Source organism: Macaca fascicularis, chromosome 4 (assembly GCF_037993035.2).
Source record: "Macaca fascicularis isolate 582-1 chromosome 4, T2T-MFA8v1.1".
Classification (NCBI taxonomy): domain Eukaryota; kingdom Metazoa; phylum Chordata; class Mammalia; order Primates; family Cercopithecidae; genus Macaca; species Macaca fascicularis.
This window is the reverse complement of record NC_088378.1, coordinates 148,397,433-148,409,930: the sequence shown is the minus strand read 5'-3', so window position 1 is coordinate 148,409,930 and position 12,498 is coordinate 148,397,433. Positions and strand designations below refer to the sequence as shown.

Sequence of the window (12,498 nt, the reverse complement as noted above, 5' to 3'; positions counted from 1 at the left end):
TGGTGGAAACCACCTTGTTTAAAAACCATTCAGTGTTGGCTTTAGTGTACATACTGTCATAGAGTGGGTTCCAGGAAAAAAACACTGCACCTCACATTAATATGACAAGAAAAGGGCAGAGCAGATTATATTTGGGGATCAAGGGGGTAGACCCCTGTTAAGCAGAATTATTTTTAAAATATAAAATTCATAGAAAGTAAGTCATCCTAGCCAATGGGGATTAGTTGCAGGTGATGCACTATGAGAGCATTGCAGCGGGGGTATGGATTTTCGAAGACAGAATGCATTCACAACTATGTTTACCTTCCTGAAACGCTATAGAAAATTCAGCTGAGGGCCAGGTGTGGTGGCTCACGCCTATAATCCCAGCATTTGGGAAGCTGAGGTGTTGGGTCACTTGAGGTGAGGAGTTCGAGACCAGCCTGACCATCTCTTAAAAAATATATATATATTAGCCAGGCATGGTGGCAAGCACCTGTTATCCCAGCTACTCAGGAGGCTGAGGCAGGAGAATCTCTTGAACCCAGGAGGCGGAGGTTACAGTGAGCTGAGATCGCGCCAGTGCACCCAGCCTGAGCAACAAAGTGAGACTGTCTCAGAAACAAAAGCAAAACAGAAAATTCAGGTGAAAAATGGAAGGGAAAACAATGACAGTGAACCAAAGATTGTAATGAACTTCTGGAACTTAAAAGGGATTGTGTTAACAGAAGTCATAACAGATGGATCTACCCAGGGGAACCCTGCAGAGGAAATTGGTGCCATTTTAAATGACAGAGCCTTTCTAGAATTGGTGGCTGTAGAAAGTAGGAATAGGAAGAGGGGAGGAGATGAAGCTGGTTGATTCTACTTTTGCACAATTTTCTGGGTCATTCCCACCATCCCTCCCTACCACGACCACCACCAAGACACATAAGACAGCAGAGGCATTTGTTCTGGGCAGGACAGTTTTTCTGAAGAAATATAGTAGGTATCTAGGCGGACTACAGCTTCAAGAACGAGGCTAGGTACATCAGGGTAGGGCTTTCCCGACTTTGCCTTTTGGGGAAGGGAGCTGCCCTTATGTGAAGCCTGCACGTTAGAATAAACCCAAGCTTAAAAAAGCAAACACCACTCATGCCACACATCCCCAAATTGATCAACCCAGTCCTTGTGTGTGTGTGTCCCCCAAACACACTGCTGGAGCTGAGAAGCAGCCGACCAGGTTAGTTTTGACAACTCAGTCCTTCATTCAGGAAGATGAACAACCAAGGATCATGATGGGGAAACCATCAGCACATAAGAGGAAAGGTTAGGAAAAACAAACAGAATAGTCCCTGAAGGCAGCAGATAAATTAGGGAACTAGAAGGAAATTTTCTAAGAATCTCATAGTGTCCTGCAAGAGTTCTGAGAAGATAGTGCATCTGTAAACTGCTAATAAGAAATATGTTCTAGGAAATGAAGCAATGAAAACAAGAGTCTGTAGAAATTACATACATGCCTGTCACAAGCTTCAGTAGCTGAAGGTGGACGATAAAATTTAGGATATCTTATGGAGTTTAAAGCAAACAATAGAGAGGCAAAAAATATAATAGAAATGCAAAAAAAAAAAAAAATCAGAACTAATCTGAACTCCTACTAATACCTGTCCAGTAGTAGGAGTTCTAGAATGAAATAATTGGGAAGTTGGAGGAAGTGACATTACCAAGTCAATAATAGATGGAAACTTCGCAGAGTTAGGGGAAAATAATTATTCTGCAGATTGAAAGATTTCACTGATTACCAAGTAGGATGAATGAAAAATACATATATATATATTGCTAAAATTTTAGAATATCAGAGCATAGGAAATCCTAGGAGATTTCGGAGAGGAAAAGGCTATCAAGAGGAAAAAGGGTGAGAACCATTTTTGGCTCAAACTTCCTCAACAACACTAGAAGTGGAGAAGTGCACTCAAAGTTCTGAAGTAAAGTTATTTTGTATCAGAATTCTGTACTCAAGCAAATTATCAATCAGGTGGAGTACAAAACACCAGAAACGTGGTGTATGAAAATTCAGAAACTAGACTACATCCAGGGCATCTGTTTTAAAACAACTACTTGGCCAGGCCTGGTGGCTCACTCCTGTAATCCCAGCAGTTTGGGAGGCCAAGGTGGGTGGATCACGAGGTCAGGAGTTTGAGATCAGCCTGGCCAAGATGGTGAAACCCTGTCTCTTCTAAAAATACAAAAATTAGCCGGGCAAAAATTTCCTTCCCGTTCCCTAATTTATCTGCGGTGGCAGGTGCCTATAATCCTAGCTACTCAGGAGGCTGAGGCAGGAGAATCACTTGAACCTGGGAGGCGGAGGTTGCAGTGAGCTGAGATCACGAAACTGCACTCCAGCCTGGGTGACGGAGCAAGACTCCATATCAATAAATAAATAAACAAACAAACAAACAAACTACTTGAGGAGAATGTGTATATCAGAAAGCAACAAAAACTCAGTTCAGGAAAGAGGACAACATGGGATCCAAGAAGCTGGAAATAACCTCAGAACGCAATGAAAGCAAATGCCAGCAAACAGCTGAGCCATAGGCCTAGAAAGAAGTGAAGATATATTAGACCATTCAACAAATAGGAAGATCAAACAGCTAGAAGATATCAAAGAGCAAGGATGAAGGTGGCACTCTTGCTTCTGAATCTGTGCAAATGTGGTTCCTTCTACAAAAGGAAACCAGCATACTTTATTGTTAACCTACATTTTTAAAAAAGATAAAAGATAGAAGTAGTTAAAGTTTTCTGCAGTTTAAACATTCTGAAAGATTGTATCATGTAGAAAGCTTTTTTTCTTCCTCATCACGCAGGTGGAGAAACAGGTGAATGATGCCGTTTCTAAAGGTGCCACCATTGTGACAGGCGGAAAACGACACCATCTTGGAAAAAATTTCTTTGAGCCCACCCTGCTGAGCAATGTCACCCAGGACATGCTGTGCACTCATGAAGAGACTTTTGGGCCTCTGGCACCAGTTATCAAGTAAGGTTCTCCAGCCAGCGGGGAGATGGGAGGAAGAATAGAAGAGAATGGGAAACCCTGAAAGAGATTCCTGGGCTGCTTTGAGGGCTGGCCAGGAGGCAGACAGTTGTATTGAGTCCACTGAAGAGCAGAGTGCAATTTATGTTTTTTTTAAAAACTCATAACTTATTTGGACCACAAAATTTATTAAATTCTTTTTTTTTTTTTTTTTTTTTGAGATAGAGTTTCGCTCTGTTGCCCAGGCTGCAGTGCAATGGTGTGATCTTGGCTCACTGCAACCTCTGCCTCCTTGGTTCAAGCAATTCTCCTGCCTCAGCCTCTAGAGTAGCTAGGACTATAGGCACCCGCCACCATACCAGGCTAATTTTTTGTATTTTTAGTAGAGACAGGATTTCACCATGTTGGCCAGGCTGGTCTCCAAAATCCTGACCTCAGGTAATCCTCCCACCTCTGCCTCCCAAAGTGCTGGGATTACAGATGTGAGCCACTGCACCTGGCCTCAAATTCTGGCCTCAAATTCTTTAATTTTCTTTTTCTTTCTGCTGAAGTCATTTTTCTTCTTTTTTTTTTTTTTTTTTGAGACGGAGTCTTGCTCTGTCACCCAGGCTGGAGTGCAGTGGCATGATCTCAGCGATTCTCATGCTTCAGCCTCCCGAGTAGCTGGGACTCCAGGCACACACCACCACGCCTGGCTAATTTTTTGTAATGTAGTGGAGATGGCGTTTCACCATGTTGGCCAGGCTGGTGTTGAATCCTGACCTCAAATGATCCACCCGCCTCGGCCTCTGAAAGTGTGGGATTACAGGCATGAACCACTGTGCCCAGACCTGAACTCGTTTTTCTCCTTAATATATTACACCTCAAAGGATTCTTTTATTGGCGTCCATAGGAAATGAACTTTCTGTGCCCTTTCGTGGTCTTTTATCTCCCATTCACAAGTAGATAGTCATTTACCTGGATAAAATTCTAGGTTCAACCCTTCGGAGATATTAATCTTTTATGTACTTTTTTTTTTTTTTTTTTTTTTTTTTGAGATGGAGTCTAACTCTGTCATCTAGGCTGAGTGCAGTGGCGCAATCTTGGCTCACTGCAACCTCCACCTCCTGGGTTCAAGCAATTCTCTTGCCTCAGCCTCCTGAGTAGCTGGGACTACAGGCATACGCCACCACACCCGGCTAATTTTTATATTTTTAGTAGAGAAAGGGTTTCACCATGTTGGCCAGGCTGGCCTCGAACTCCTGGCCTCAAATGATCCAACTGCCTCAGCCTCCCAAAGTGCCGGGATTACACGTGTGAGTCACCATGCCTGGCCTCTATCTACTTTTATCCAGGGTTGTTGCCAAGAAATCTGATTCTTGCTTCTTTGAAAGGCATCTAGTTTTTCTCTTTAGAAACGTTTAGAATTTCTCTTGATCTTTGATGTTCTTAAATTTTACTATCTGGTATGGCACACAGTGAGGTTTTTCAGTTGAGGTCCGAATATCTTTATTATGGTTTTTTGTTTTGGTTTGGTTTTTTTGTTTGTTTGTTTGTTTGTTTTTAGATGGAGTCTCGCTCTCTCACCCAAGCTGGTGTGCAGTGGTGCAATCCCAGCTCAGTGTAACCTCTGCTTCCTGGGTTCAAGTGATTCTCCTGTCTCAGCCTCCTGAGTGGCTGGGATTACAGGCGCCCACCCCCAGGCCCTGCTAATTTTCATGTTTTTAGTAGAGACGGGGTTTCACCATGTTGGCCAGGATGGTCTCAAACTCCTGACCTCACGTGATCCACCCGCCTCAGCATCCCAAAGGGCTGGGATTACAGGCATGAACCACCGTGCCTGGCTCATTAATATCTAACAGGTTTGTTTAGGCCTGGGAAATTTTGGGTCATTATTTCTCCAGATATTCTTCTCCCTTTCATGTATCCTTTTCTAGCTTTCCAAGAAGTCTATTATTGTGATACTTCTACTTCTGTGCCCTATTTATCTTATCGCTTTATTCCATCTCTTCATTCCTGGTGCCTTCTATGAGTCCCTCCCCTCATCTGCCAGCATATTAATGCATTCTTAAGATATACTCATTCTGGCTTCCACCCCACCCACCAAGATCTTTATCTCAACAATTGTTTTTGCCATCCCTGATATCTCCAGTGGGTTCCTCCCCATAACTGATTCTTCCTGCTTCATTAATCTCCCCTACTTTGCTGTGGCTATTTATCCTTTTTAAAAAAAAATTTTTATTCTCTTCCACCATAGGTTGTGCTGTTTTATCTTCTTAGTCTTGGAGCTCCTCAGATGTCTTGTAATTTTCCCTATAATCTTTAATCCCTTGCACCGTTGGCAGCATTGGCTTATAATATCTCCCGTGGGTTGTGGTAAAAAGCTCAGGCCTTGGTTTGTGCTCCTTCTCATACATTTGGAGGGCAAAGGGTTGAGCCTCTCGGAGGGCGCCTCTAGTGTTGAAATCTAGTCTCGGTGCCACTTCCCCACCCCGAGTATCCTTTCCCCTGGGGTATTTTGCAGTTCCCTCTATTGGAATAGGTTGGGGAGAAGAGGGTGCTGGTGTTGCCGCTGCCTGCACTTGTTTCCCACGGCCGGTGTACCTGCTGGGCACGAGCTCTGGCTCACTGCCCCAAGCCAGCCCTGCTGCTTTTCTACCTGTAGCAATGTCCCATTGATCCAGGGACCCAGGTTTGTAGGCAGGATCACCTGGAACTCACAGGTGTGGGGGGAGATGCACAGCCCTGCCCTTGCCCCGCCCACCCCTGCATGGGTGGTCTCGAGCTCACTCTCACTTGAGGCCATCATTCTCCCCGAGGATCCAACCAATTTATTGGTCTCCAGAAATGTCTTGCATTTTTTGGTGCTAGTTGCTGATTGAGATTTTGTTGTTGTTGTTGTTGGTTTTGACTATGATTCACTTTCTCTCTCCTCTGGTATGTCCAGCATTGGGTTCACAGAGACAGCTGGCAGCTGGTGCTGTCTGTACCATCTTATCCAGGACCAGAAATCTTTCTTCTTATGTACTTCACTGGCCTTGTTACATCTTGCTTATGAAGTTTATTTTTATTCCACTACTGGGGAAATGGACCACTTGAAGAACATCCATCTTCTTTGTTTTAATAAAAACTTTTTACATGAAATGTGAACTGGACATTTTCACAGGAAATCAAAGGGAGGCATTGGTTGGGAATGCAGCTTTGGAGTTGACTATGGTGTAGCTCTAGACTTTGCTACTTCATACCTGTGTACCCTTGGACAAGTTGACTTTTCTGAGCTGACTCTGCCCAGTCCCCCTTTATAAAAGCCCTGCAGAAAGGCAGCTGGTTCCAACCGCTGGTAGATCTCTGAATTTAGAAATTGGAGTGCTTAGAACTTTTTGCCCCAGATACAATTCTGGAACAACAGAAAAATACCACTGACATCTTATTCCTGAAATAAAATTTTAGAGAGATGGCCTGGGCTTTGGTGCATTCCTTCATTTCAGAGAGGAGGAGATTCCAAGCATCATGCCATTGTTAAGCAGTGGTGGAGAACACATTAGAACCTGGCCCCAACCCCTTCTGAACGTTTTCTTTCTGCTACATCAGGCTGGCTTCTAAAGTAGTTGTTATTAGTGTTATATATTCTCAGTGGGTACCAAGAATAGTAATCCTTTAAGGGATTTTGTTTGATGTTCGGGATATGCCACAGTTCCCTACATGTTGGTCTGCTTTTTTCTTGTTCTCTTAGGAAAGATGAAGCCAGTATTGATTTGAGCATGCTAGCCTTGATTGCTGAGTTATCTCGGGGAATGGTGCTGCTTTCTTCTGCAATCTGTTCTTGGATCTCTTTGCAAAACTCTGATTTACTCCTTGTGATTATTTGGGAAACAAATCAGAAGAAAAGAAAACTGGTTTCCTTTCCTCTCCCCCTTACATATTTTATGACCTATCTTACCTTTGGCAGGTTCGATACAGAGGAGGAGGCTATAGCAATCGCTAACGCCACTGACGTTGGGTTAGCAGGTAGGTGTTTGTCCTTGTTCAATACCAGTCATAATCATTTTTCTCCAGCTCATGCCAGGTTTACCTTTTAAACATCACCCTGGGTTATGAGACAGAAACTTCAATGAGGTATGTGTTTTGTTTCTTTCCAAGTGGCGGAATGGATTTGGATTTGTGCAAGGACATGTTCTTTCGCCTTGTCCCCATGATACACATTTGGGAGGTCTCTAATTACAGCTGTGGGGCAGGGAGAGCTGCGGGCAGAAGAGAAGGTGCACATTATTCTGCTTTTCTAGGTGGAGAACTGCACACATCTCAAAGTCACACATTCTCAGAGGCTTAATCCCCAGAAATTCCAAGTGATTTTTTCTTCCCTTTTGCCTGGCTCCTGTAAGCCTGAACAGAAGAGGAAGGGCATCAGCAAGGAGCATCAGGGACAATGAAAGGAGTGAAGATGGTGCGTGCAGAGGTGCCTCACTGATGGCTACCATTCCTTTAGTTTGGAGATGGTCCAGGTGACCACTGTATGTACTCTATAACCCTGAGAAAATTACATAGTAGCATCCACAGCAAATGAAGTACTGCAGAAGATACAAAGACATATAAGATACCACTGTAACTGTATAGAAGCTTCCCCTCTAGCTGTAAGAGAACTATTTATATGAAGAGGAATGATAAGCATGCTGTGGGGTCCCTTAGAGTTATCATAAAGCTGGAGTAAGATGTGTGCACGAGGACTTTTATAACACTGTGTTCACCATTTGTCTCTTCCTTCTCGATGGGGTGATGGTGGAGGAAGACGTACCCTGAACTAGGTCATAAATGATGGACAGAATTCTGGTTTTGCAGAAATTGGAGGAGAGAGATGCTGGGCAGAGGGTACCAAGGGAGTTCAGAAACAAAGTAAGAAAGGGTGAGGAGAATTTGCCTGACAGGTTTGGAGAGGATGGTTGGTGATTGGAGTAATGGAAGGTGAAGCAGAAATGTTGATTGAAACTACTTGGGGGGAAGAGGGTGTTGAATACCCACTAAGGAATTTAACCTTATTTTATAATCAGAGTAATCGAAAGTCTTGGGCAAAAGTGTCATGTGGAAATCTAACAGGTGTGCAGGGTGGGTTGAATAGTAGAAAACAGGAAGAGGGTCTCGATAGGAGATAGTGAGAGTAGAATTGAAGCAAGAGGTGACTTTCAAAGGTTTTGAGATGAAAAAGTGGACAAGACCAACCTGGGACTTTATGTGGGAGCAGGGAAGACTCCAGGCCCAAGTGACTGGACAAAAAGTCATCAGTGGTGCCCTCATCTTTAGACATGATGTCTTTAATGACTTGTCTAAATGCCTTTTATCCCTATGACAGGCTATTTTTACTCTCAAGACCCAGCCCAGATCTGGAGAGTGGCAGAGCAGCTGGAAGTGGGCATGGTTGGCGTCAACGAAGGATTGATTTCCTCCGTGGAGTGCCCTTTTGGTGGAGTGAAGCAGTCTGGCCTTGGGCGAGAGGGGTCCAAGTATGGCATTGATGAGTATCTGGAACTCAAGTATGTGTGTTATGGGGGCTTGTAGGATTCTTTGGTTCTTTAAAAAAAGTTAAAAGGAGACTTACCTACATATATAGGTACATGCCATCCATTATTTTAAATAAACTAATAGGTTTTCAGAATTGTGAATTTTTCAAAACTCATCCAGTCCTCGTAATCTTAAACAGATGCAAATCCTACCCCTGCCCTTAACCTAACTAGGGACCAATATATGCCACATGCCTGTGACTGCAGACTCCCGGAGAACCAGCACTGGGTTTACAGAATGAGGCCCTAGCTCCCCACCACAGCCCCGACTGCCTCAGAGCAGGCACAGCACGAGGCAGGCCCAGCCCCTTGGGCTGTCACAAAGACTTGATCACTGCCCAGGCAGTGACACAAGCATCCCCAACGTCGCTACAGAACATGGGCCCAGAGCACCTTGAAGGAGACCCTTGACTGTGACTGGCAGGCAGGTGAGGGGCACAGCACCCCTCCCCGGCATCTGCCAGCTCGGCACTGAAGGCACCGAATGTGCTTCTAGAGGTGTTGCAGCAGAGGTTTGAGTGAATCCTCTTTCAAAGACAATAAATAGCACAGAATTGTCCGTGCTTCTGTGAGGCATGAAGAAGCACCTCTTCCTATTCCTGAACCATTTTTTAATTGACATCTTTATTGTCCTAAATTTACCGCTTAAAGAATTCTATTTTCATTTCTGTCCTGTTCACCACTTTGTTTCGTTTCCTTGAGGAAATGAGCTGAAGTGTAAAGCAAAGAATAGCAGAAGCAGCTTGGTAGGATGGAAGGCACACAGTGGCGTGGCCTGGCTCCTTCCCCAAGTGGCCTTGTTGCCTTGTTGCCCTGGGTGTGTGTTGAGCACCTCCCATCCCATGCATACAGTGGAGATTCCATACAGGCCTTACTTAGCTCCCTGCGATATTGTGAGCCAGAGAGAAAGTAAAAGCACTTCACAAAAAAATGAAAATTCTAAGGACATACAAGAGCCACTGTTAGAAGCAGCACTGCCCAGCCCTTCCTTGCCTACTGTCAGTGGCTTTGCCAAGATGGGAGGAGGCCAATGCCAACTTGCCCACCCACCTGAGCCTAAGTGGCTGTGACCTGCAGCCTGTTCTTTCTGTCCTAGTGTGGTGCTGCTTCCTTACCTCCAAAAGAGCAAAAGCACTTTCACCACAGTCAGCCCAAAAGGGAAAGAATTTCTGTAATTGCCAATCCACTTTGTAGAAGAGGCATGAGCCCTTGAATTTCAGGCACCTTTTATCTAATAAGAGTTTTTATAGCTCATCATTCAAATAACACACACAAAAAAAGCCCCTATGACGGGCATTGCCTCTCACTTTGAAAGAAAGACTCTGTAATCTTAAACAGATGCAAATCCAATTAGGCGGCCAAGTAGGTGGAGATGAAGCGCCTTCCTTTCCCCATCTCTCTCTGGAGACTCCACTTACATCTTGTGGTTATTCTGGGTTGTGGAAGGAAAATGTGAATGAAAGTAATGCTAGATGCAATTCCTCCTGAACCCCACCTAGGATTTAACATCCCTCATTGAGCCACTGGGAAGCTATGGTTGAGTAACTAAAGGTCTGGCAAGTCCCTGTGCACACAGGAAACTGCCTAGCATCTGGCCTGGGGTGTACTAGCCACATCCCCAAGGTCTCAAGGAGAAGGAAGAGCTGAAATTCTTCCTAGTGACACTGCCCTGGCCCTGTCAAGAATCACATACTCAGCATTTTGGCAGTTAATGTCTGCTCTTTATTTGTATAGTTTTTAGGTGGTTTTATATAACATTTTAATTACTTATGATTTAGATATATCCATTCTTTTTCTATTAAGAATATAAATGCTCCAACATTATTTTTTATAACTGGATTACCAATGCTGAGAAGTGTGCAGGAATACTTCTAAATAAATTTTTAACATTGTAAGCCAGTAGATTCTTTGGCTGGGTGGCACGTTTTGAGTCTTCTTGCATATTTGGCTCATGGGTTCATAAATTGAGGCCAGAGACTCATTGTATATCCTTGATCGATTTTCTAATTAAAGGAAATAGCTTATTGTTTAGTAAAATGGTCATTGGTTGTGGGAAGAAAGAGAAGTGTTTTTAACTGAACATTTTTGTTTTTAAATAAAGTAGCCATATGTAATGGGATTTTAAAAATATATACATTTTACAACACAGAGTAGAAAAGGACCATTAGATCAGGGGTTGGCAAACTATGGCCCACGAACCAAACCTGGCCTGGCACCTGTTTTTATATAACCCGTGAACTAAGAATGGTTTATATGTTTTCAAACGATTGGGCAGAAAATCAAAAGAAGAACAATATTTCATGGCACCTGAAAATTCTATGAAATTCAGATTTCAGTGTCCATAAATAAAATGTTATTAGAGCATAGCCACACCCATTCATTTATGATATGGTCTGGGACTGCTTTCTTGGCAGAGTTGAAGAGTCGGGACGGGGACAGTATAGCCTGCAAAATTTTAGGCTATTTTATAGCCTAAAGTATTTACTACTTGTCTTCTTAAAGAAAAAGTTTGCCAGCTCCTGATCTAGACCAAGAGGGAGATATTGACATTACTTGCATTTATCAGGCATTATTGCATTTTACTGAACACCTCCTGTGAAGAAAGTAGTTTTCCAGCATTGCTACCATGAGTTCTCAGCAGGAACTTCCCAGCGATGATAATGTAGATGAAATTAGGCATATGACAAGATTCTATTGGCCTTGAAAAAACGGTTCTCCTTGAACTTCCTCCAGCTATGCAGGGATTCTCATTAAAGAGCTGATCTGCATCTGTTCATGCATTTTAGTAGCTTTTAAATATGATTTTATGTGAAGTGCCATTTCTTTATTCTACTAAAGAGACACAGCAGAAATAAAGATCAGAAGCAAATGTAAGCAAATCTGTTTTATTGTTAACTTCAATTAGGAACTTGAAATTGTGCCACATGACTTTTTCCTCTAAAAACTGGATCCTAGTGTTTTAATTACCTATGTGCAGCTATTTTAAATAGCATTTTACTTGAATATTTATGTTGTCATTGTTTCATGCTATACTTTGTGGGATAAAACTTGGGTATGAGTGTGCTAAGGAATTTATAAAGTTTTGCTTTTTTAAAATGTGGACATAACTCGTTTTTCTAGTTTTTGACAATTGTGTGTTTCAGTGTCTAGTCTGCAGACAGAGCTGTGTGTGCGATTAATAAATGCTGAATGAACAAAATTTCCTCTCCCTGTGTTAAGGTGTCTGGTTGTGCTTTTTCCCCCCTGCTTGGTGATCTTTTGAGTTTTTATTGGATGATATTAGACCAGTTCGCATTTGTGTAAATAGCACTCCCTCCCCAGAGAGCCGTAATCAGTGAGTGTCTTGGGGCAGGAGCCAGCCAGAAATGATGTACCCTAGAACCCAGAGAAGGGCTTGTCCATGGTACGTGCTCATAGAATGTTTGCTAAGCTGAACTGAGAATTTACCTGGTTTGCAGGAGTGGCGGTCACAGAAAGAGGTATGGGCTAGCCGTCACACATTGGCCTCCCTCTCTCTCCTACACGCCCCACTGATATGATTTCCTGGGCTCAAACAAGCTGCTCACCTCTGCCTCCCGAGTAGCTGGGACCACAGGCACGTGCCACCACACCCAGTTAATTTTTCTTTCAGTTTTTGAAAGTTAGGGTCTCACTGTATTGCCCAGACTGGTCTCAAACTCCTGGGTTCAAGCCACCCTCCCACCTCAGCCTCCCAAAATGCTAGGATTATGGGAGTGCAACCAGTAGCCAGCCCTCACCATAATTTAGAACACAGACAACACCCCTGCCCAGTGGTTTAGTGGACATGAGTGTTTTTGCAAATGTCGTCTCACATTATACAATCACGTATTGCTCAACAACGGAGATATGTTCTGAGAAACGCATCATTAGGCAATTTCATCCTTGTACGAACATCATAGAGTACTTACACAAACCTGGATGATACCACCTCCTACACAGCTAGGCTATATGGTCTAG

The 12,498-nt window shown here is 43.4% G+C and overlaps 1 protein-coding gene across 2 annotated transcripts in view; it reads left to right on the top strand.

Moving 5' to 3' along the window:
• ALDH5A1 (aldehyde dehydrogenase 5 family member A1) overlaps nucleotides 1–11,719 on the top strand; it is a 36,276-nt gene extending 24,557 nt beyond the window's left edge. For both annotated transcript variants that reach the window (XM_005553921.4, XM_074038792.1), the window contains 3 exons: nucleotides 2,823–2,992; nucleotides 6,918–6,976; nucleotides 8,313–11,719. In XM_005553921.4, coding sequence (XP_005553978.3) covers nucleotides 2,823–2,992; nucleotides 6,918–6,976; nucleotides 8,313–8,518 — 435 coding nt within the window. In that variant the 3' untranslated portion in view covers nucleotides 8,519–11,719. The remainder of the gene's footprint in view (nucleotides 1–2,822; nucleotides 2,993–6,917; nucleotides 6,977–8,312) is intronic.
• The last annotated feature ends 779 nt before the right edge of the window (nucleotides 11,720–12,498 follow it).